Raw genomic sequence first — 27,407 nt, 5'->3', positions numbered from 1 at the left:
CAATGAGCGACATCCTTGTCTTATCAAATCAACATGAAAGGGATATTAATATATCTGATGTCCCAGCTTGCAAATTCTGAATATTCTTCACCAAATATTTATGGTAAATTTTGTCAAACATGAAGACAATCTCAGTTGTTATTTTGTCAGTGTGATTCTTCTTTTAAACCTTTTTTTATTCTGCAGCAAATGCTAAAACGCTTCTTTTGATATCATCATGAACATCATTGGTATGATTTAGAGTCAGTATAATCAAATTTGTATTCTAGATCAATACATAAAGATCAGTTAAAATGATGTTTCTATATAGAATATTTGTAAATTGAACATTCTGATCTTCCAGTATTGCTATCTAAAGGAGCCATCTGCAAAAGTGGCATAGAATTTTTAGGTCACGAAAAAATTTTCCTCAATAAAAATCATGCTAGTGCACAGATGCTGAAAGTATATATATACTACACATTCCATTTATTTCATTAAAAACCAACAAAATTCCAGAACAAATACAACTATTTTCCAGAACATCATTTTCAATCACTGACTTCAATATAAGAATGTTTCTAGACTCTGGCACTAACCACAGAGATTTTCTCCACATTCTGAAGTACATAAAATACAATCCTAAAAACCACAGCCGACACCATGAAATACATGGTTTTTTAAATACAATTTCACTGTGTACAAATTGTGATAAACACTTTGTAAAAGCATAGTTCCTTCTCCTCAGCCTGTAGAAAAATACAATTTTACCTAATCAAAGTATTCTGTAATCTGCCAACAGAGTTAGATTAGAGGGTTTTTGTCCCTAATTAGTGTTATGCTCCCTGTTAGACCAGATATTATCTAATTTGGAATCACCGAAGGGCTACATAAAAGAAAGCAACCATTAAAATTCTGTGATCAGTGATTTCTGTATCGTCTACTGCATTATATTTCTACCACAGACAAAACCAGGAATTTTCTCTTTGATGCCGTTTCCATAGTGACCAGGAATAAACCAGTTTCCATGGTGTTTCAATACAAATCAGGGGAGTCTGTTACAAATGCATGAATCAAATATGTTTTTCACTTTCAGAGATCCTAAGCAGATGGCAAACATATACTTCATATAAATAGATGCTTATGTGACACTTCAGGTGGGTATGCTCATTTTTCAACCACAAGAAAATAGTCTTAAAACGTCAAAGATTTTAAGTTGTTATGTATAACAGATTTAGTCCTATTGAACAACTGTCTTTATTCAGGGCCCATCATCTCCTTTCCCTGGAAAGACTTGCTAAAGTAACTGTAACCTCTGACCATTGAGGAAGAGAAAAGGAATGTTCATTGAGTTCACATGAAATATTTCGACCAATTCCAATCATGTCAAAAACTCTACAATTTTATCACCATTTTCATGAAAAGATTTAACAAAATTACACCAGCTTCTCAAAGCCAATAAAAATATTGAAATCCAGGATCTTTTTCAGCTTTAATGGTTGTGAGTAAATGCTGTTGATATCACTGCAAAGTGTTGTTCTTTCTACAGGCTCAACAGATCCTGTTCTAAGCTAAATCTTTCACTATATATGACTCATAAAATCCACTAGCTGGTGTATTTAGGAAACGATTGATGACAACAGTGTAGTCTATTGTGATTTCTCTATAGAAATGAGTGTTATTTTCAGAATCAAACAAAAACTAAATATGCACAGGTACAAATAAATATACCATGTTTTTTATTTATTGATTTTCTTTCTTAAGTACTTGTACCCATGCAGGAGGATATATTGATCTGATCGGAAACTTTAATTGATACGACAATTGTATGTTCGTAAAACAATTGTCGTTTGTATAAAGATATATGTGAAAGCAAACAGCACTCCAATATATGGATTAGCATTAACAGATTTACCGACATTGCACTTGTCTGATGGTGAGCTATAAACACATTAGCTTTGAATGGTTTACCTGTCTCCAGGTGTGTTAAACAGGTTAACGATGAAATGGATCACAGTTACCTGTCTGGAGGCGAGCAATGAACACAGTTATGGCAGATGAGGTGTATAACAGTAAACGTATTATAGTATTAAACGAAAGTTATAAAAACTGAAACATTAATGACAACTATAGCAGGTGTTTCTTACAGGTGGGGCAATGTTGCCTGTACAATGAGCACAAAATGTTTTTTTAATATTTCTACACCTTCAAACCTATAAACAGAAAATGAAATAGCATACCATCAGTTTATAATATTATATCTTTGATGATTTTAAAACAAAAAAGAGGCAAAAAGGCTAAAATGTAAAATTTCCAGTCCTTTCTCTGGAGAAAATTGAGTTAACATTATGAATGAATTTGGCAAAAGGTGGAAAATTATCATCAATTAAGTACCATAGAGATTTTTAATCTAACTATTTAAACTTCTTGCATTGATATTTTGACATTTTCACAGAAAGAATGTAAAACAATCATAAGGATCATAAAACTTTTTTCAAAAATATTTATGTTTATATTTGTTTATGATTAGGAGGCTAGGATGAGTCTCTAGCCATTTACAACATGAGGCATAAATAGTGGTATCTACAGTTTTATCGTGTTAGCAGAAGTGGAAACAGAAACATTTATCTTTTTTTCTGTAGAATGTGTATCTGTGTAATGTTAACATTTTAAGCCACACAGACAATATACCTAGAGGACCTTACATAAGTTTCCATTCATACAACATTTATGAAATGAGTCTGAAAATTTTTGGTTTTACCAGCCTCTGGAGAATGTAAGATTCTGTTTATCACATACCTTAAATACCTTCCTAAATATTTTTAAAAAGCATTTAATCTAAGTTACAAAATCTAACTCATTTTATTTGGTGACATCACAATATATAAGTTATAATGTAACAATGGAAACCTTCAGCCAATCAAAGCTCTGATAGGTCATATTACATGAGTAATTACCTTGACCTTGGAAAACTGTGATTTTTGTTTAATATATAGGATTCAATAGGACGAGACATGGGTTTGACAATGGTGTGGCCTTACAACGTGGTTGGATCTTCGAAAAGCTTAATTAATCGTAATTACTATCATTTACAAAAGAATTTGCAATCAATCTTATCAATGTCAGCAATAGCTGATTTTGATGACTGTAATCAATTAAAGCACACAACGAAATTAAATCATCACATACATCCACCCCCTCTGTAAGGTACCCTGAAATAAATTAGTTGAAAACTACTTAAATATCAGTGCTAATGATTGAATATTCAACACCCATAATCTAACTAGGTGCTCCCTTTAGTAGTAACAGAGCAATGTATTTCTATCTTTTATACAAAATTACAAACACACTAACCTGTCTAAATAGACCTCCATTAATAAATTATATCACTGCCAGATAAAAGTGCAGTATATAGAATTACAACATAGAATATGACAGATTTTATTCATAAGAATTAACTACGCCTGTACGCGTCTTCACAATGATTCACAAACTACCTATACAAAAAAACAGCTGAACTTTCAAGAAAATAACACTTGTTTTTTTACAAATTCTGACATGACCGAGATTTGACAGGTGATTATTTACAGGACTGATTTTTGATAAAAAACAAAACATAACAAAGATCTGGTTTGTGACAACTAAGGACCTGCTATATTTGGAATGTTGGAGTCTATAAACATCTATTGTCATCAGTTCCTGAAGCACAAAATGTGACCCTTTTTATGACATACACTTTTAAACAATGTTAGCAGTTATTTTCTTCTTATTTCTAAATGGTTGCATGCACTTTAAGCTTCAATAAGTCAACTATGGATTGATGGTTCAGTGTAATCATATTGAACCTGCCATAAAATTTCATTCAGAATACAATATCCCTCACCCTGCTCTTTCTATTCGTCTTCCTTGCCACCATGCGTCCTTAAAGACACACCCCCTAATCCAAAAAGTAGTATTTTATGCTCTAGAAATAACTCAATCTTCTGTCTGAACTGTTAACTACCTACAGTCACAGTAAATGTACATTCACTTCCATCAACTACACAAGTGTACTAAATGACCTCACGACCTTGACAGCAAGTTTTGTCTTGCCGATACAAATCTTCTACAACACAGTTATCAGATTTAAACTAACACTCCTTAATTTATAAAGTTAAATTTGATCATTCAAACCTTGACAAACCCAGGTGAGCTTTATATTGGATGTACGGGGACTTTGTTATAACCTGTCCTGATGTGCAGTCTGTGTGTAGGTTAGTATATCTATTATCAGGTCAATAAATCGGTATAATGACCTGATGATTGGCCCCCTAACACAGATAATGGTGAAGTATCTAATCCGGTACACAACCCTTGATAAATCTGCAGGTGAGACTCTATGTCCTGTACTCATAGAATTTTGACGGGACTCATAACATTTCTGGAAATATTTAATTTTCACATTGTGTAACATTGTTGTTTTAAAAAATAAAGTTGAAAGTGATTTGTAGATTTATCACTGCACAACTTTACTTACACCAAACATTCAAAACTTCTTCTCAAATTAAAGAGGCTATATGATGATAGTAGTTTGGTACAATATTAAAGTTACACAAATAAAATTATAAGGAAATATATTGAATAATTAAAACATTAACTTGTCAGAAAGGAAAATAACCTTTGCTTTAAACATTCAAATTGGGTGATTACATTCTTAAGCATTCTTCCCTATAACTGGAGAATAAAGTAAATGAAGAATATGGAGCTATTGATCAATACCTATATTCTTTATAAAAAATATTGACTGAAGTTGATATGGTTATGAAAAGTGAACATAACTGATCAATTAAGGATTCTTAAACATGGTGGTAGTTTTTGAAGTTTAATGACTCTATATTTATAAAGTAAAGGTTTATGTCTAGTTAGTAAAATGATTAGATTCCACGCGCTGACAAGAGTGGCTTATCAAAAATATCATTAGTTATTAAAATTGTCAAGGTCATTGGTTTTATAACCTTAAATTATTTTAAGAGACTCAATATTTGCAAATTTAAATCACCTTTTACTTCTGACCTCTGTTCTACTATATGACCTATAACCTCTTATTTTTGACCTATACAAATATAAACAAGTTAGTACTTACCTCGTGTTGGTTGAACTGTTCTTTGACCTTGCCTACGTCCGATGCTATTGGTTCCTGTTTCTCCATGGTTTCCTCAGCTTCCAGGAGCCAAGTTAGGACATTTTCCATGTCGTCCTGATAGGACATGAGGTCAACAGAGGTCGCTGCTGAACTCATGGTGCTATGATGACTGGACGAACTACTCAGGGACATAGCCGTCTACAACAACCAAACACATGTGGCCTGTCATCCTTATTGTCACAAGTTTCACTTTCATCACAACTATACACATACGTACACTGAAACTGCTAACAGTAGACAGAACACAGAGATATTTCATTCAAAGAATGTACTACTTAATTGATCGTAGACACAAAGTTGGCTTTGTAAATGTGAGAGACATGGAGGTTGATGTGTTGTATTTCTCGAACCAATTAACTTGGCAATATACTCAGAGCTTTAAATCACAGTGTCCGCTGCCAATACCCTAGCGAGACAAGCTTACAAGTGAAATACACAAGGTTATGTAATAATTTACAACATAGGAACAAAAAACAATTCAGCAGTATTTCAGAGGATGCTCCAGCGACGAACCCGGCAAGATCAAAGGGATTCCAAGTTAATAGCTCCAAATCACTTGCTCGAGAAAGATTAAGAATCTTTAGGATCAGGATTTTCATCCGCACGTTATCACCTATTCATACCTGTAAAGTACAGGTATTCACAAGTGGTATACATTTCCGATTCAAATGAATGCACCTTTTTCGATGCAAAACCAGCACATGATCTTTGATTTTTTTCCACTCTGTGTACATCATGCATTCATGATAGAGTATAAATCCGAACTCGTTGATAAACACACAGCACATATACACTAGTCACAAGGAAATTCCAGTTGGGCTTTTCACAGCCCAGTATAAATACATGTAGAACTGCAGGTAATCCAGAGTGCGTGTAGACACATATAAACACTGTGTATGTTAGAGATTCCTTCTGTAACAATTGGCTTCTCTGCATCTCAAACTAAACACCAACCAATGGCTACTACTACAGGTGGGGCAGGAACTGGCCCCTGGGTGATGGGGAAGGGGATAGCTTACTGAGACACAGGTCTGTCCTCTCTGAGATACAGGTCTGTCCCTGTAAGGATCTATGATATATATACCAAATTCAATGGTTTGATGGCCCTAGAGAAAACAGTGCCCACAACAAAGTCTGCTACTGTAAATACTGGGGTCAAGCTGTGGTGTGGATTTCTCCAAATTATCACACTATCTATTTCTAGTATCCTAAGACCCCCTGTCATGTTTTCACTCCTGGAACTGACAAAACTTCATACACAGGGATAACGCTACATCTGATCTTTATATACTACAATTAGCTCTCTTCCCTGGTTTATAACCTCGGGCACTTCTTCCATCGAATTGTTGGTCCTGTATAACCTCCATATACAATTCTGAAGTCCAGTTTAAACTTCTGTCATGCATGTAAACAGAAATAGCATGTGCAACACCAGTTTGTATGTTGCTACATGTGTAGTAAGTAATGTCTCCCAGTAATATCAGCCAATCACCAGGCAGGTTCTGTCAGACCTATTACATATATACTTTGCACCCTATCTATAGCTACAGAGGATGATAACACAACATTAACACCTCTGGGACAGCTGGACATGCAATGTGGGGCCTTCTCAGGTCAGCTGGCCTCCTGAGGATATACAGAACTGGTCTCAGTACCATTACAGCCTTTATAGTACCATTTACTCAGCCACTGTCCGAAAGCATGGATCAATGGATCACAGTAGAATTTAGGATAACTGTTCCATAGACAGCTATTCGCTTCTCCCTAGTATTATTGTAGATCACAGTCCATAGAAATATCCTGGATCACTGGTCAGTATTGTGGAACAGTCCTTACCAGGGAGATTGTGGTTCACCGGGGTACAGGTTAGGGGTACGTAGTACTAAAAGCCACACTGAGCAAAACTCGGGAAAAGTAACATTAGTAGTAACAGATATTTACTGTCATGAATCTGACAGGATCACACATCTAGTAAATACTGTACTGACAGTCAGAATGTAAACAATTTAAACCCAATCTGGAGTGAAAATGGCCTGTAAATACCTACCATGTGTTAGGAAATAGTGACTGACGTTTACACTTATCAATCCGACTTTTTATAAGCTAGTACTACACAACACTTCCAGGGTCCCGTCTATACATAGTATCTACCCAATGCACAACACGTGGGGGGTTAAACCGGAGTCCCAGGAATCCAGAGCTCAAGATCTGAGGAAAACTTTCCACAGTGCATTTAAACCGGGTGACAACAACAATGAGACAGCTAGAGAAGTGAGCTTAACTGATAACATACATACCCAAGTGTGACATGACCGTTGTGTAGAGCTGTGGAAGTATTACAACCCAACGGACAATAACACACACACTGCAGTCTGTTTCGATAACTCCAATACTTCAGACTGCACCGCAGCACACTACAATGACCTGTCCTCCTATTCACCAGTGACAGACCAATTCCTCAATGAATGTGCCATACCCTGATAAGGTATGTTATTATACACAAGGTTGGGTCAATGTTTATGTACCTTGCTGTGTGTATAAGCACCAGGTGTTTAGATATGCAGATTAGTAAAAAATCACACACACAAAATCAAAACGGGTGGGTAGAGAGTACAGTAACTATGTGCTTGTTCCTATTATCAGCTGGTTTAGACTGTCTCACTAGGAATCAATATGCAGTGTCAAAAATCTCTGATAGGAACAGCATGATACTGTCTACAACATTTAATCTCGTAAGGTCAAAAGTTTTAGCTTTTAAAAATTTTCTTCATTTTGAATTTATGATGAAACTACTTTAGCATTTTAATCCTGAATTTAAAAAAAAAAAACAAACAAACAAACAAACAAACAAGATAAAATCCTGAAAAAATTTCCAGTTTTAACAATACTACAAAGGATTGTCACTTCCGATACAGCACCCAGTCCTAACCATTAATTTTTTCTGTATTTTAACCTTAAAATTTTCTTTTGATTCAATCAAATCCTGTATTTTTATACAAGTGCATGTTACTAAGCTTTTTCAAGAGTTTCAATAATTGGAAATCATACACAGTAAAGTTGAACTTCATAACAAGTATAAGGAATAGTATTACAATGGTTACACTTCCTCCTTTATAATCCAGAGCTTCTGAAATCAAGTGCTGATCAAGAAGATATTTTCTGGAATAAGTTTTCAATACATATGTTTTTGATATCTAACTTTCTGGCTAGAATATGAAGAAGCAGTTTGTCAGAAAGAGACAAGACAAATTGGAATTTTTTTTTTTATTTAAGAAATAAAGCAATACCCACGACTCTCTACATTAAAATCACTGTTGAATATATTAGCTAGGATTGGGTCTGGTTTTGTATTGAGAAATAAGGAGAAATCTTTATCATCATAAGGTATTATAAAGTAATCACCCACAATATCATCGCTGTACTTTAAATTCACAAATGCTTCTCCATTTATTATTATTGCATCCTACATGTATGTACTTTACCAGCAAATAATGACAAATGATTCCAACAGAGACAAAGTCACTTCAACACAAATGATGTGAAGAAAAATGTTTCCCCATCATGCACAGAATACACTGAATTAACCAGTAATTATTGCAATAATGATTATACTCTTCTGAAAAATTGACAATCACCACCAAACTTAATGTAAATATTCTGTCAAGTACTAATCATTGTAATGCACGATTTTCAGTTTTTATTATTTTTTTTTTTCAGACAATAGTTAGTCTGCCGGCCTACACACACACAAGAATTCTGTAATTTCTTTGTAAACACACTTGTAGTGTCTTTGTTGGAATGGCTACATTCAAATACATGTACAGACAATGTTAAACTCATTAGGGAATTACATTACGGTAAATATCAACGATAGCATAAGCTTTGATATCAATAATTGCTAACTTAGTTGTAAACTGTCCGATTTTGTAGGATTAAGTTTAATAATATTTTTCTGTTATCCGTGATATTATAATATCTAGATTATCTTGAATCTTTGACAAATTTTCAACAAATATTGTTCCTAGTTGATGGTTTGAACTTATCATCTATTCGTCATATATGTATTTATATGTCAATAAAATTGTTTGAAACTGAAATTGAACTTGTCAAAATCTGTAGTCACTAGCATGAATTTTTCTTTAGTCTACCTATACCAAACTCTTAAAGTACTTCAGAATCATGTTTTCCAATTTTGGTCCTCTATTTGAACCGATTTGATCTATCAAAACTGTCGGACATCTTCTCCAAGTCTAGGCATCTAAAGTACTTCCAATACCAATCTGTTGATTCGTTTCCTTGTTTTTCACGGAGATTTTCATCTGTTTATTCCATCTAAATTTTTTCCTTCTTCTACAATCAGATTCAACAAATGCCAGACTTTTTTTCGGTTTTGCATTATTTTTCGTTTTGTTGCGGCAGCAAAAAACCAGTGGTGATGAAGTTACAGGGTTTATGCATTTATCATTGTTATCTTTTTTTACTTTGGTAAATTAAAAAACTTGTTTAAAAACAGTAAAATTACAGCCATTTTCAGAAGTTACATAATACAAGAATTTTTGTCTTTTTAGTCCTGCTAGATAGATATCACCACACAACAGTTACGTCAAAGGCTTAAATAGTAAACATGTCATTTATCTGCCTCAAAGTTATCAACGTTCACTAATATTCTATAATTTCAACGTTAACCATGCAAGGTCACGTGTCCTCAAAGCAATATCATTTTCAAAGGTTATTTAAACTTCTAAGAGACTCCAAGTGACCTTCAGGTCAGAGGTCAAATTCAATAGATATTCAAATAGATACATAACACGGACAGAGATTTAAAGAACTTTAGTTTCAGGTTCTGCACCTGAATGCAAATCAAAGTATGTCTGAATGCAGACATTGTTGATGTTTTGTCACACCTGTATTTGTAAGGTAATTCTACCAGGTAAAGATCCACCCCCTTCATGTGTTTGATGTGCAGATTGCATAACGTAAAATGTCTTGTGACGTGACCTTGACAGCCAATGTTTGTAAGGCTATATGATTTCTGTAAGAAAACTAGAGCAGCGTGACATATCAATGTAACCAACACATGTCACTTCCATAGCAATGTCAGGTAAACAAAACTACACCAACAACGCCTCAGATAGGAAAATACTGTATAACTTGGCAGCATCTTCTGAGAATACCTATACTCAAACAACATCTAGATAGATAGAACACTCCCACATACACATACAGAACACCTCCACATACAGAACACCTCCACATACAGAACATCTCCACATATAGAACACATACCGAACAACTCCACACACAGAACACCTCCACACACAGAACACCTCCACACACAGAACACCTCCACACACAGAACACTTCCACACACAGAACACCTCCACACACAGAACACCTCCACACACAGAACACCTCCACACACAGAACAACTCCACACACAGGACACCTCCACATACAGAACACCTCCACACACAGAACACTTCCACATACAGAACACCTCCACATACAGAACACCTCCACACACAGAACACCTCCACACACAGAACACCTCCACACACAGAACACTTCCTTACTCATAACACCTTCATAAACAGAATATCTCTGCACAGAGACCACCTCCCTTTACAGAACACCTCCCTTTACAGAACACCTCCACACACAGAACACCTCCACACACAGAACACCTCCACACACAGAACACCTCCATATACAGAACACCTCCACAGGATGATATTATCAGATGCAGAACAACTCCTTCTACAGACCACCTCCATATACAGAACACCTCTACATAGAGAAAACTTCCATATACAAAAAAACAAAACTGAAGAACATCTCCCCAAACATAACATATAACCAGGTATAGATATGTTTGTTACACCTGTGCAAGAAAAATGAAATTAACAACATGAAGCATCCATGTTTATCAGGTAATGTCTTGTAGTTCCTGAGACTTAGACTTTGTAACACAGCCTCAAGGACAGAGCTCTGGACCTCAACCTTACATGATGTTTGAAATGTTTGGAGTACCTACCTCAGACTTGGTAATTTTCTCTGTGAAGGTGAAAGTGTCCGTCGACTTTGAGGACTGGATGGAGTTTGCAGTAGAAGGTGTGACGGGGATGTCCTCAGTAGGAGTAATGTTGCTATGTGGTAGTACTTGGAAAAAACACATCAGGTACATCATCACTGATTTCTTGTCCGGATTCTCCACATCAACGTCTGTAACAAAGATAATGAAGGCATTACTTAAAGGCAGAGTATTGTAATAAATCTCAAGCTACTACATAGGTCAACAGGACTTAAAATCAATTTCTTAATTTTTAAGACTTTAAGGAATTAACTTTATACAAAAGAGATTTCCACCTGGGATGAAGACCTGATATCAGTGAACAAAACTCTACCATCCAAATCATAAGTTGGTAAAAGGGGAGGAAACACATGCAATGTGTAAAGGACAAAATAAATCAAAGGTCTATTGAATGATCAAATGAGATACAGCGTTCAAAGGCCTATTGAATGATCAAATGTTGTACAGTGTATAAAAATCTAGTTCCCACTTTAACACTTTTGGGGAGTGAAAAACTAAATATCAAATTTCATAAAATATGAATATTACCAACAGCTTGATTAGTTGCCTACCTTCAGGGTCGAGCAGACGGTCAATACCAAGTGTGTCATGGGCAATACTAAAGGCATGTTCTAAATTCTGTTCATTGCTATTGGTTAAAAGGTCGTTGTATTCAAACAACTCAGGTCTGGAAAAAGAACGAGAAATCTTCTTTAATTTGCTATGAAATTAACTAACAGATTCTAAAATCATTTTTATTCTTCATATCTACTTTGCCCTATTCCCTGAATTAAAACTGATTTACTGCAAACATAGTAAATTTGGCACAAGGAATTCTTAATATTTTTAGACATATTAGCACAATGATGAATTATCACATCAACTATGACTGTTATACTAGTTTGACAGCATACTATAATTAACATTCAGAAATAGTAACTGATGCACAATTGTAAGTACAATATTTCTATATGAAAACTAATAAACTCTAAATGAATGAAACCTTATAATTAAAGGTCAATGGTTTCCATGATGACGTTGTCATGGTCACCATAATGGTGTTGTCATGGTTACCATGATGACACTACCATGGTTACATACCTGAAGTGATGGAGTAGAGCATTAAAGGCTAGTCCAGACCTCCAGCTTGTTGTGAAGTTCCTGATTTCTACATTTCTGTACCTAGTAACAAAATATAGAGAAAGAGGTCAAAGGCTGTAATCATGTCAGATGGGTCAACGGCTGTAATCATGTCAGATGGGTCAAAGGCTGTAATCATGTCAGAGGGGTCAAAGGCTGTAATCATGTCAGAGGGGTCAAAGGCTGTAATCATGTCAGAGGGGTCAAAGGCTGTAATCATGTCAGAGGGGTCAAAGGCTGTAATCATGTCAGAGGAGTCAAAGGCTGTAATCATGTCAGAGGGGTCAAAGGCTGTAATCATGTCACAGGGGTCAAAAGCTGTAATCATGTCAGAGGGGTCAAAGGCTGTAATCATGTCAGAGGGGTCAAAGGCTGTAATCATGTCAGATGGGTCAAAGGCTGTAATCATGTCAGAGGGGTCAAAGGCTGTAATCATGTCAGAGGGGTCAAAGGCTGTAATCATGTCAGAGGGGTCAAAAGCTGTAATCATGTCAGAGGGGTCAAAGGCTGTAATCAAGTCAGAGGGGTCAAAGTCTGTAATCATGTCAGAGGGGTCAAAGGCTGTAATCATGTCAGACAACAATGTAAAATCTCTTTATTCTGCATTACAATAAAATACCCACAAGTAAACTCTGAATTAATTCTACTAATTAACCTTGTATCCTGGTTCTGAGTACTCTCTGATGCCTTGATTTTATCAGTATTTGAATATTTCAGTTTAAACACAGGATACACAGAATACTCCCTCTGTTAATTTGATACTATTTAGGAGATAATGATACAAACATAATACAACCAAGTCCTGTTTCATGTAAAATTAGAGGATTTTTTTACAAAAACCTGATTTTTTACTAATTTTATAGATTTTTACTAAAGACAGACTCAGTGAAATTTAGAATCGTTTCTGTTGTACTGGTGAATATTTCTACCATTGTAAAATTGCTAGATATCAATTACTGCATTTTGTTATGGCCCCTTTAAAACAAAATGAATTCCAAATAACCAATTGTGTTGATGTAAAACAGACCATGGCTGTATTTGCTATCATGATAAACCACATCCACATTACAGGGTGGAACCAGATGTAGTCCCAGATGTCGGAGTGGCAGTTATGTCACTCTGTCACAGCGCAATGCTCCATTTCCCACTTTTTGTGAGGCAGACAGAAACGGTAATGTGTGATGTTGGGAGTTTGACCTAAACATGTAATGCATACACAGTTTGACAGCCTCCCCTCTGAGGTTTATTAAACATCACAGGTTACAGATGCTCCTCCTAGTGGGGAAGTGAGGAATTAGACAGAAGGTATAATAAAGGTTGTTTTCTATAATTTGGTCACCCTGATGTAATTTTATTTTATAACCATAATATAGCCAGCTAAGTTCCATATAGTCAAATCAGGTTCCATAGGTTGTGTTCAATATATCCAAGTTAATATATCTAAGTTAGGTTCCAAAGGTTGTGTTCAATATATCTAAGTTAGGTTCCAAAGGTTGTGTTCAATATATCCACATTTTGATAAAACATTTCATGCTCAATATATCCAAATCATATCTCCCAATCTAACACCTATTTCAAGTATGTTTAAATGAAGTTCCAAAAGCTATGATGGATATAATCTGTTCAATGTATCCAAAGTTTTAATCCAAATGTTCAACTTATCACAATGAATTTCATGGATTTGGGTTTCCTTACTTCCTAATTAAGTTCAGCAGTTCATTAACAATTAACTATATTAACAATGCACTTGTTCATGTTCTAGTATGACGTTTTAACACTTTCTCAACCAAACATTCCAACCCTATTTACCCCAGTGTGGCCTGCCTACAACAGGCCAGTAGGGTTCTCTCTAGGTTAGTCTGTTCAAGGTTGTCTATCAGGTTACCTCTCCCTAACTGACATTCGACCTCTATTTACCCCAGTTTGGCCTGCCTACAACAGGCCAGTAGGGTTCTCTCAAGGTTAGTCTGTTCAAGGTTGTCTATCAGGTTACCTCTCCCTAACTGACATTTGACCTCTATTTACCCCAGTGTGGCCTGCCTACAACAGGCCAGTAGGGTTCTCTCTTGGTTAGTCTGTTCAAGGTTGTCTATCTTTCACCTCTCCCTACCTAACATTCAACCTCTACTTACCCCAGTGTGGCCTGCCTACAACAGGCCAGTAGGGTTCTCTCTAGGTTAGTCTGTTCAAGGTTGTCTATCAGGTCACCTCTCCCTACCTGACATTTTACCTCTATTTACCTCAGTTTGGCCTGCCTACAACAGGCCAGTAGGGTTCTCTCAAGGTTAGTCTGTTCAAGGTTGTCTATCTTTCACCTCTCCCTACCTGACATTCAACCTCTACTTACCCCAGTGTGGACTGCCTACACCAGGCCAGTAGGGTTCTCTCTAGGTTAGTTTGTTTGAGGTCGTCCATCAGATCCTTCATCACATCTTTTACCTACAGGTAAATATATGACTTAACATTAGTAAATACAAACAAACAATAAACAAAAACAATGGATAGAGTAGATGACTGACCGTGATTATTTTATGTTTATTAACGTCTCACCAAAACTTGGTTACAAGTGAGGCAACAGGGTCTTTGTTCAGTTACTATACCAGTTAAGTCAGGTACCTTTTTTGCCAGAAATCTTACTATACCAGTTAAGTCAGGTACCTTTTTTGCCAGAAATCTTACTATACCAGTTAAGTCAGGTACCTTTTTTGCCAGAAATCTATCATTTGTACTTTGTTACTTTTGCACGAGTTTGAATCATATTTCCTTGAAAGTCAACAATATGACCAGGAAGGTCATGTGACTTACCTGCCAGTGTAGGATGATGCTCCAGACCAGTCTGAGGGTCAGTTTAGGGTTATTGTCCACTGTCAGTCATGTGACTTACCTGCCAGTGTAGGATGATGCTCCAGACCAGTCCGAGGGTCAGTTTAGGGTTATTGTCCACTGTCAGTCATGTGACTTACCTGCCAGTGTAGGATGATGCTCCAGACCAGTCCGACGGTCAGTTTATGGTAAGTGTCCACTGTCAGTCATGTGACTTACCTGCCAGTGTAGGATGATGCTCCAGACCAGTCCGAGGGTCAGTTTATGGTAAATGTCCACCATCAGTCATGTGACTTACCTGCCAGTGTAGGATGATGCTCCAGACCAGTCCGAGGGTCAGTTTAGGGTTCCCATCTACTATGTCATTACTGCTGATATTTACTAACTTTATCTGTAAGCACAAACAGTTAAATGTATTCAATTAAAATGATTAAATATAATAAGATATAACTTTAATGTCAGAAACAAACAGGAAGTGACCGGTTCTCCTATAAATATAACCTCCTTCCCCAGTCTCCAACTGTACACAAGCTCTTATTTACAAAAATTTTTTTTTCTTTTTTTATAAATTTACGTTTTGGTTTGTAATTTTGCTGAACAGCTGCAAATAGATACAGGTGGGCTTATTACCGGGCATAGGCATGTTGCTAGACAAATTTGATTATAAAATCAATACAGAAACACATGAGACAAAAGGATGAAAATTCAAGCATCCTCTTTTATTTTTCTCAATTACATCCAACTTCACTGAAAAGTTGGCAAAAGGATTATGGAAACATTGCTTAATCACAAAATAGACATCTACAACAAGTTACAAACGAGGCAAGGATTTACAAAACATTGTCTTTTTTGATATTCTTTCCAAAACTGGAGACTGTTACATGTACATATTAAGAATCTTTGATGGAACTGAGTGATTTCTGATACAAGATACAGTCTAAGTCCTCTTTTATCACGGTGTCTCAGTTTCTCAAACACTGTAACTCCGAACAAACATTTGAGAAGTTGTAAAACAACAGTATAATGTATACCAAATAGAGAGTTTAATCTTAGACATCACAGAAATACGTCTTCATTCCTTCCCATAGTTCATAGATCATATAAACGCCACCGTTTTAATGGTCGGTAATAAAATGTCTGATCTCTTCACACTAGGTGCCTAGACGTTCACCAATACATTCTCTTTCTTTAATAACAGTTTCAGACGCTTTAAAAATCACATCAATGTTGTAATCAACAAAGTGTGATCGTGCTGGAGATAATTCTCACTGTGGTGGGTCGATCAGAACATGCTAACTCATTAGAAATCAGATTGCATCTTAATGTTCTTTTCAAAACAAAAGCATACCCTTTATAGCATGCTGCTCAGGAGAAGTAAAAAATACAGCGACTCCAGGTTAATCTGGATATTGACTGTCCAGGAACCTAAAATAGTATACCTGCTTCCTTAAGATATTTGAAAAACTTGCAAAGACTAAGTTCGCAAATTCCATTCTAAACCAAATGATGTACAAAAGAACACTCTAGTTTTTCATTCTATATCAAAATTATTTAAACTCTTTATAAATTTTCTAAATCAAAAGGGAAAAAAAACAACAGATTTTATAAACACTGAAACAAATGTGAGATTCCAGTTATTACTTTAATACAAATTTTCAGAATTGTTCATGAAAATAAAATTTTCTTCTGCTGGTTAAAACAAGAACAACCATCTCTGATAGTTCCAAAAGAAATTACTATAGGCTTGGAGGTTTTGGGGAAGGTGAAATAAAGTCACCTCCAGACTACTAGTCCTGACACTGATAGGAAACACAGTTACTTTAGTAGTGGGTCTTGGTATTTTGGCCAGACAATTGTAATGTGTTTTCCCTACAACAGGCTGTGGAATGTTGTACCTAAGGGAAGGGAGGGGGGATACACTATATCTACTTGTGAGAACAGGATAAGTACCAGTACTTAACACCACTCTGTCCTCATTACAAATATCAGGGAAGATTTCAGGAGCTTTCGGTAATTACTCAGAATTTACTAGAGTTCAAAGGTCACAACATTCCGTCAACGAATCAAAGTCATTGTAACTATGTTGGAGTCATTTCAGGACACAGCTGTTTACTCGGGTCATGTTGTGTATCATGGATGGTGGGTGTCTTCATTTAGAGATTGTTGTCTTCAAAACCGCTAAGGTACAAGATGGGGCCACACCACTAAGGCAATATAAAGGGGTCACACCACTAAGACCACATGATAGGGCCATACAACTAAGACTACATGATGGGACCACAAAACTAAGGCCACATGATGAGGACACATCATTCAAGGCCACATGATTGGGCCACACAACTAAGGCCACATGATGTGGCCACACAACTAAGGCCACATGATGAGGAAACATAAATTAAGACCACATGATTGAGCCACACAAATTAAAATCACATGATGATGTCACACAACTAAGGCCACATGATGTGGCCACACAACTAAGGCAATATAATTGGGCCAGGTAACCAAGACAATACAATGGGGCCACACAACTTAGGCCACAGGATGGGGCCACATAACAACAAAAATTTCAGTCAATTTGTAAAGTTATCACAAGGTTCAGACATTTTTGTAGTGTACTTATCTTGATAACAGGCTTGTCTTGATAAGAAAAGTTTGTGTCGTATTAAACTGAAGCCAAAATAAAGAAGTTTTGTGTTGTCCTTGGCTGGGTCAAACTTCCACCATCACAAATCAACAAAGGGAAGCATATCTGCAAACACTGGAGTGGGCGGAGGAGGGGGGGGGAGGGTTCAGAAAAACATGACCTTTGACTGACTGGTGTGGTGGAAAGGTATTCGATAAAAGATAATCTGTATTCCTATGTGGTACCAGATATAACTACATACAGTACTGGGAGTAACACTCAGAAAGTCTGGTCTGAGAGGCTGTAACATCTCTTACGACGCGCTGCTTACATTTATCTGACAAATTCAATAGCCGAGAATAAAATTCTTCAAGCAGATCACTTGTCACAGATGAAACTTCTACCTTAAAACAAATGCGCAGAAAACAAATGTTCAGGGCGTAGATTAATGAAATTAAACGAAAAGTAATATAAGTCTACAAACTCTGGTGTCGCTACATACAGACCACAATCCCATTAGTTTTGAGCTCTTCTAATACTTGTGTACTGCTCAATAGATTAACATTACAAACCGAGATTTATGGTGAAAGATTGTACAACCTTCCTGCAATATTTTATAGTTTACTCCCAATTAGACTGTACTCCTATCAGAGGTTGCTGTGTCCTCATGATTTCAGTACTAACCAACATCCACTAGTTGTCCTATAAGACACTGACGCTGAAATGACAAAGGTGACCATCACAACATATGGACATTGTTTCTCTTCCCTTTATAAGCCACAAATATGTAAACAGATGTTTGTCTGTCCCCTCGCATCTCTATCCATTCACTTATACCAGGATAAATGTGATGAATGCTGCACTAGTTTAAAGGACCTGACAACCATCAGACATAATCAAATGCGACACAAATAATATCTCTGTATCATCAGCTGATACACACACGTGTTTGACACGCTTCATGTCCCAAACTCCCGGTACATAAAGCAGCATGAATAGATGAATGGTAAAAAAATTTCAAAAACATGGCAGGGTCTGAATAATGAAAACATATCAATTAGATAACAAATTTTTATCCTCCTGCCAAATATTCCATTCTCAATGGTCAAACTGGCCTTTCCATATCTCAAGGAAAAAATGGATAAATTTGTGTGAGGTCGGGAATTTCTCTTTGGAAATATTAGAGCTACTGAACCAAATTTTGATTAAATTTTCAAAATATTTGCAAAGATTTTTTGAAAGGTTAGCAAATCTACCAAAATCCATAATTTGTAATACGCCAATACTCATTTAAGCTGCTGTCGTGCAGTGGTAATTCATTCTCCTTTTATGTTAATATGGAAGGGGGTGAGGAGGGGTTGTTCAATCCCCCAAAGGATATGTGAAAAGGCATGTGGGTCACATGCCTGCCCACATGAGTTTTCCCCAGTTTCCTGTCACAGTAAAGACTCCTCGCAAACTTCCATCCAGGCCAACAGGAGTGATTTAATATCAGCTAATAGCTTGTTTCATAAATGTTGTAATATTAATAACGTTTATATTACATTGATACAGTAATGCATTTTAACTGTCTGATGATAATTATGTCCATCCCTCAGATTCCAAGAAGAAGTATGATAATAATTATGTCCATCCCTCAGATTCCAAGAAGAAGTATGATAATAATTATGTCCATCCCTCAGATTCCAAGAAGAAGTATGATAATAATTATGTCCATCCCTCAGATTCCAAGAAGAAGTATGATAATAATTATGTCCATCCCTCAGATTCCGAAGTAATGTAATGACTCCCGAGGATTATTGAAAGATAAATACGAAAAGATTAATTTCATGCAAAACCCAAACATAATATGAAAACCAAATATGAAAGACAAGAGCTTGAAACTCAGACATAGACAACCCAACCTCTTAACTCCAGCACTTTCACACAAAGTCTATTGTACCAACCAAGGAGGAAACAACATGAAAGCTGTTTGTTGTAACAGAAGATTGCAAGTAATTAGTTATTTTTATAATTCTAATGATCTATAGCTTAAACCTCAGTCTACAAACAGTTTTATCTCGAGACCAAAGATATACATGGTTTCTTCGTCATTAGGTGTTCTGTAATATCGGCTGGTTAGGAAACTGGTTCGTTTTTCATATAAAAACCCAATTTTGATTAATCCCATGATTCATAAGAGAGCAGACAGGAAACCAGCTAGGAAGTATTATAGCTACATACTTACCATAGCACAAGAAATCGCTCACTACAGGTCACCTGGAGTTTGTTACTGCACCAAATTCCAACTGTATTTAACTAGCCCTAACTACAGGTGCAAAATAATAAAAACAAGGATATCTATGTAAAGTGTTGGGCCTTTTTTACCTCCATACAGAAAAGGGCAACCATTGTTTTATGCCAATCTAAGACATCTGATAATCAACAACATTTTCACGCTCTACAGTTAACGCTTCTCACTAATTACTGACTGAATTATGTCCGCTAATTAACCAGGTACCTGTACAATACTGAACACTCTGATTACACATGGTACAGAATGTTGAAATAGAAACAAAGTCTGGGGCTCACTTAGATACGCTCTCCACCCTGAATCTTTACAAAATCTTTTAATCTTTTATTTTCATTGGGTCAAGGATGACCTATGACCTTTAACCTTGACCAATGACCACCAAAATCTAATCAGGTATAGACATTCTTGAATATGAACCAAATCTGTTGAAGAGTTCAGGATATTTCTTGTAGTCAAGGTTACCAAACATGGACATACTCAAGAACAGAAGTCAAAACAAAGTGTTTACTTCATGTATATACCAGCTTCCCTAACATAACTGGTGTTGCAGGAGAAGTGGGGGGGTCATAACTTAATCACTAACAACAAAAATGCCTAAAAAAAAAGTATATGAAACTTATATATCATAGTGGTGAGATGAAAGGTGGAGGAGTAGGAGTGGGCTGGAGGGTGTGTTTGTAGGAATGGAGTGGAAAGGAAGGTGGATTTGTTGGAGTAGGGTTGGAGGCTGGGATGGAGGGTGGGTTTGTAGGTGTGGAAGGCAGGTTTGTAGGAGTGAGGTGAAGGGTGGGTTTGTAGGAATGGAGCGGAGTGGAAGGTGGATTTGTTGGTGTAGGGTTGGAGGCTGGGGTGGAGGGTGGGTTTCTAGGAGAAGAGTGGAAGGTGGGTTGGTAGGAGTGGAAGGTGGGTTTGTAGGAGTGGAGTGGAAGGTGGGTTTGTAGGAGTGGAGTGGAAGGTGGGTTTGTAGGAGTGGAGTGGAAGGAGGTTTTGTAGGAGTGGGGTGGAAGGTGGGTTTGTAGGAGTGGAGTGGAAGGTGGGTTTGTAGGAGTGATGTGAAGGGTGGGTTTGTAGGAATGGAGTGGAGTGGAAGGTGGGTTTGTTGGAGTAGGGTTGGAGGCTGGGATGGAGGGTGGGTTTGTAGGAATGGAGTGGAGTGGAAGGTGGATTTGTTGGAGTAGGGTTGGAGGCTGGGATGGAGGGTGGGTTTGTAGGAGTGGAAGGCGGGTTTGTAGGAGTGATGTGAAGGGTGGGTTTGTAGGAATGGAGTGGACTGGAAGGTGGGTTTGTAGGAGTAGGGTTGGAGGCTGGGGTGGAGGGTGGGTTTGTAGGAGTTGGATGGAGGGTGGATTTGTAGGAATTATTGGAGGATGGGTTTGTAGGAGTGAGGTGGAAGGTAGGTGTGTAGAAATGGGCTGGAGGGTTGGTTTGTAGGAGTGAGGTGGAATGTGGGTGTGTAGAAGTGGGCTGGAGGGTGGGTTTGTAGGCGTGGGGTGTAGAAAAGAGTTTGTAGCAGTGAAATGAAGAGTGGGTTTGTAGGAGTAGGGTGGAGGGCGAGTTTGAAGGAGTGAGATGGCGGGTGGGTTTGTAGGTGGGAGATGTTAAATAATGATCTAGCTTGTTTTCAAATACCAGAAATATGATGACTTTTATTACAAGAATTATTACAAAACAAACAATTTGTTCACAGGGTAATTAATAACCATTATCTCAATGGTCTCTAATTCAGTCATGCTGTTTCGAATTCAAAACATATTTTATTTCCCAAAATCAAAAATATTATGGCATACTACCTTCCCATCATATATATCCACCATCTTGAAACCATTCTGACGAGGAATATTCTATCATGATAATGTAGATACTCAGATTATAATTCCGAGTTCTCACAGTTTTCCCGTTTTCAGGAATTCTAAACATCTGGCAGAATTTGTAGGTTTCTAAACAACTGTTTCTGTAAGAAATTGTTTTGTTTAAAACAATATCTTTACATGTATGATGTAAATTTCTACTAAAAGGTGTGTGACAGCTATTTACCAACTTTCAACACTGTTTACCCTGTGTTGAAGTCACAGTGACCGACTTTTGAGGATCCTAATAGAGAAATTGAGATGGAAGGGAGGTAACTCTAGCAGACCTACTACTCACACTGAAGCTGTTTTCCAGCAGAGACAAGGCCTGGTTAATGTTGTTGATGTGGTGGACTCGTAGTTTGCCCTTCTCTCTTTTCTGTAATATATAAAATACACAGTAATAATTTCACAGACATAACAGAGATAAATTCTGACAGAAATCTTCTCAGAAAGAAATTTGCTTTCTCTTCAAGTATATGTACAAAGAGAACTTCATCTCTGAAGCAAACAAACACATACAAAAAAATAAAATAGAATTTCATCTTTGAAGCATACAAAGAAAAAGGCAATTTCCTGACTTCTAAACAGACATAAGTTAATACAGTTACAAATATTTTGTATACCGAAACTTTTTTTTTCTTATCAAAAGTGCTTCAGGATTTCATAACACTTTCTTTCAGGAGTACATAACCAGTTGCTATGAATATGAAGCAAAGTGGTCATTATACACATGAAACCAATAAACGACCTTTATAGACAGGAAATCTATTAACAGGTGTCCTGTGGGGCAGTCTTCACTAAATCCGTATATACTATTACTTACCAGCTTGGTACCACTGAGGACCTCCAATAGTGAGAGGAGGTTTGTGCCATCCCTCAGGTCAATAAATAGGTCCCCTATTACAGACCTGTTCGCCTGGAAATACCAATGGGAGAAAAAGGTGCCATAACTCACAATAACATATTGTTTGTTAAGAGTAAGTTTGTATTGAGTTTTGCTAATAGTGATTATATGTCAAGTCTGATGTGACCTTGTCAAATCTAGAATCAATGCTGAGCTACATGTATATTTCTTTTTCAGACTAATTTTTCAAAATGCCAATATCATTAAATCTATTACTGAGAGAAGTTACACTGTTCCATACCTTGCCCAGCTGTGAGTTGATCCATTTAGTGAACGTCTTTTTCTGTACATCTTCTCGTTCATCTGCAATGAGAATAAAATTACCAGTGTATTTAAGCATTGTGTTCAATGGAATCAAATTAATTTTTTCTATCATTTAGGTGTCAAATTTTGTAACAGCTCTAATCTGAAAACAGTACCATCTTATGTGAAGGCCACATTAAAACTAGGCTCATTTGACAACAAGAAGAATTACCCCAAGTTTCCAAGAAACTTTGATGCTAAGTTTATAGCTCTGATTATACCAATATCAGAAAACATCAGCCAAAAGAAATCCTTAATTTACTTATTATCTATTGTATCTATGGATCAAATGTATCAAAACCAAGTAAAAGAGACTGAATCCAATTTCTTATTTTTTTTTTGTTTATTGTTTATTACTCTGTGAATCACTCAATTTTCAAAAATACTCAGTTTTGCTACATTATGTCTTCAGTAATTTTCACTAATACAGTCAAACATTGTTATCTCGAAGTTGGCAGAACTATAGGAAAACTTCGAGCTATCCCAGTACTTGATTTTGAAATGAGTTCAACAATTTAGAGTGAAGATTTGACTGACAAAATAATTTAAATTAAACAAGTTCCAGATTACGAAGCTTGACTGTACATGTTTTTTTTATAAATGCTGATCTAGGAATGATTTAAACTTCACGAACGATCAGCTATTAGAGACCCAGACTCTATAAAACAGAATCAACAAAGATGCAATCCAGAGTTATTTACGTATGTCACTAGGAATTGGAATTCCACAAGAAATATCAAAGATTTACAACATTCTAACCAGGTTATTGATAATAACCAGCTAGTTAAATCTTGTATGGGCCTGTCAGGAGTCTTCACTTGTATAGGCAAGCCTTTGTTTATAAACATCAAATATCCACAGAAACATTTAATCACTTTTGATGAATAAGCCAACACTGAACCCAGTGATATCTAAACGGTCTCCATTACCAGTATCAAACTAGGGGGAGATAACTGTCAATTCAATCACGCCAAATATTACTTAAAATCAGTGAGAATGAGGTTTATCTATCAAAATGTTTTAAGGAAAATGTGATACAATCCTGTTACCTATTTGCCTAGGGATTAACTAGTGCCAAAAGATAGCCAATTATACCCTTACTAACATACCAGGCCATTCACTTCTTCCCTAACCCTTCGGTAAACATTTCGGCTCAAGTAGATTGAAACTTTGATAGTTCTAGATTCTCTCCAATCATTCTTTGCCATATCTTACTTTGTAAGATTACAAGACTGCATGTAGTGAATGGTGAGAGGTTAGATCATGTGACACTAGCTTAATATGCCAGCACATCATTCTAAAACTAGAGATATAAGGATCCTGCTCACCTGATAAAGTGCATTCTAATAAACAATATTCACCCCCACCTTACTGATCAACCACTGCATTATCTGAAAAGGATACCCTACTTACAACCTAAATATGGCTCAGACAAAGTCATAACTGATAATAAAACAAAAAACTCCAACAAATTTACATTTTTTTTCTTCATTAAAACTTTAAAACAATTTATATGTAACCCTGGTAAAATGCTAGCCGCAATATACCACTCGGCTAGAGAGAACTTCTCTTTAGCTTGATTGGTTGAGCGTCAGACTAGTAAGCCAGGGGTCCCGGGTTCGATTCCTAGCGGAGGCATTGAGATGAAGAATGATCTCTGTTACATATATATAGACATACAGGGGAACTTATTGGAGGAACACAGTACACAGAATTTGAACCAGAAGTACCAAGTTACCCTGTAAGGTGGGTAAAAAAACCTAGTGTAATAACCACCACCCCAACTCCACTAGCCATTAAGTACAAATAACAGCTGATGTTGTACATTTATCTTTTCATCACAACAGCAACAAACCTGTCTCATATCGTTTGTATCCCCCATCAAATAACTTCAGCAGAAGCTGGGTACTGACCACTGCAGCAGACAGCATCGCTGCATTTCTATATATACACACTACGTTTCCAGAGCAAGGTGATCATATTGACAGAAGACAAACACAATCTACTGACCAAAAATTACATGAACAAAAAAACTCTGACCCAAATTTCTCCTGATAAGGACATGCAGACTTCCTACAGATAATGAAGTACAAATTTTATATCACGTCACACTCGAAAATTTTTACCTACGGATAAAAAGGTGAATCACTTTTATTTTAGCTATTATACAAACCTGTGAGTGATTCCTGTTCCCCAGTATAGTCAAGTACTTTTAACCAAATCCATAAAACAATGGCAGATAATGTTACCATGACAACTGTTAAGGTCACCAAGGCAATAATCCAGACTGTATCCTCATTTATCTCAAAATGAGGCCCTTCCATACCCAAACAAAACAGTCATCTCCAGGTCACTGTATACAAGGGTCAGTCAAGCTGACCTTGGAAACCTTTCCTGTCTATAGAGACTATTTAACATCAAATTTCAGAGAACAAATCTGTTTATTGTGATTTTTCGGCTGGTGACATCAAGTGTTTCTATAACAACCAGGTGGATGTGTGATGGAAAAACTTGCCAAGGGTAGCTTTTGTCTGCAGTGTTTGTTCAATAATTGTTCTTTAAAAAATATTCCATGAAAACTCTTTAACCAGTTTAATTTGTGTCCGGAATTTCAGCGCATTCTCCAGATGTCCAGAAAAATAAACTCCCACACAACAGTATTTTCCTGTCCTGGGTAGAAAGAAATGACTGTCTCAACAACTACAGTCATATTTTTCAGTTCCTCATAGAAACAGTGACAGCTTATCTTTTCTGCCAATCAATCGCCTAATATTAAAAAGTCTTATAGATATTGATCTCTTTAACCAAAATTAGAAATACTTTCAGGTTTTCAAAAACTTTGCATACAAGACACAAAAAAATAGTTTTGAAATAGGTACAAGAAAAATATATTAATTTCCGTCCATAGGCAATCTCACTAACATCAACATTTTGTGAGGCGTCTAGCCATTTGGCTCCAGCAAGCACCTCACACAGGTAAAGATTTAATCACTGGAACACTTCAGTATATCGTCTCACACACGTAAATATACATCAAATATGTGAATAACGACTTAATTAGGATTTAAGAAATTTACGACCAATAAAAACTTCTTTGGTATCATGCTTTGTTGATTTTACTGTTTCGGTTCACAACTAATATCCAAGATGCTGGACTCGTTTTCTTGAATCTGTATCAACACTTTAAAAAAAGTGAAGATGTGGTGACATGTACTCAGGAGTATTTCAGAGGTTATCTAATTCAAATGCACCACATAAACTACAGATTATAACCTAAATGTGATCTTTACAAACTTTTAATCATGTAATTAAACACCATTTTATAATTTTATCTCCTAATACTACTTAAAACACATACAAACAGATTTGCATGTTATTTTTCCCAACCAATGAAGGGAGACAACCCCTCACAGCTTATACAGGAAGATGCTACACAGCATCTTAAAACAGATGTTGACAGAGCAAAACTATTCAATTTCAAAGCATAAGTAAAACTTTCAATCATTTTTTTTTCAATTATTCAAATTTCTAACTTATGTTTTAAGAAAGATATAACATCAGGCTTCATCAACTCATACAAAAGTGACCTTTGAGATGACCCCTGTAGTAACAGTGACAGAGTGCATGGTTTGATATTAGAAGACCCTTAGCAGTACAGTGCTGTGTGATATTTAATCAATCAATCCCAAATGGTTGTGTCAGATTATCAGCCTTAATGGTATTACATCTTCACCCTGATTAGTGAGCACAGACAAGCTAAGGTCAGACAGAACATAATCTGTAGGCATAAGATCAGGCCAAGAGGGACTAGACTGTCTAATAGACTATGTGACCAGACCTAGACGGACTAGACTGTCCCACAGACTGTGTGACCAGGTCTAGACAGACTAGACTGTCCCACAGACTCTGTGACCAGGTCTAGACAGACTAGACTGTCCCACAGACTCTGTGACCAGGTCTAGAAGGACTAGACTGTCCCACAGACTCTGTGACCAGACCTAGACGGACTAGACTGTCCCACAGACTCTGTGAACAGACCTAGAAGGACTAGACTGTCCCACAGACTCTGTGACCAGGTCTAGAAGGACTAGACTGTACCGCAGACTCTGTGACCAGACCTAGACGGACTAGACTGTCTGCAGATTCTGTGACCAGACCTAGAGGGACTAGACTGTCCCGCAGACTCTGTGACCAGACCTAGATGGACTAGACTGTCTAATAGACTATGTGACCAGAC

At 36.7% G+C, this 27,407-nt stretch overlaps 1 protein-coding gene across 1 annotated transcript in view; it reads right to left on the bottom strand.

Moving 5' to 3' along the window:
• The window catches only part of LOC132564996 (dystrophin-like), a gene marked incomplete at its 3' end in the record, with an annotated part of 240,840 nt that overhangs the window by 178,248 nt on the left and 35,185 nt on the right, over window positions 1–27,407 (bottom strand). The window contains exons 2-10 of the mRNA XM_060229602.1: window positions 23,109–23,170; window positions 22,787–22,879; window positions 22,259–22,339; window positions 15,493–15,585; window positions 14,719–14,810; window positions 12,333–12,413; window positions 11,804–11,919; window positions 11,196–11,383; window positions 5,102–5,299 (exon numbers count right to left, since the gene is read on the bottom strand). Coding sequence (XP_060085585.1) covers window positions 5,102–5,299; window positions 11,196–11,383; window positions 11,804–11,919; window positions 12,333–12,413; window positions 14,719–14,810; window positions 15,493–15,585; window positions 22,259–22,339; window positions 22,787–22,879; window positions 23,109–23,170 — 1,004 coding nt within the window. The remainder of the gene's footprint in view (window positions 1–5,101; window positions 5,300–11,195; window positions 11,384–11,803; window positions 11,920–12,332; window positions 12,414–14,718; window positions 14,811–15,492; window positions 15,586–22,258; window positions 22,340–22,786; window positions 22,880–23,108; window positions 23,171–27,407) is intronic.

Source organism: Ylistrum balloti, unplaced genomic scaffold (genome assembly GCF_031769215.1).
Source record: "Ylistrum balloti isolate Yb309-2 unplaced genomic scaffold, AGI_CSIRO_Ybal_v1 Utg369686, whole genome shotgun sequence".
Classification (NCBI taxonomy): Eukaryota; Metazoa; Mollusca; class Bivalvia; order Pectinida; family Pectinidae; genus Ylistrum; species Ylistrum balloti.
Note: the sequence above shows the minus strand (reverse complement) of the source record. Positions and strands in the feature narration are given on the sequence as shown.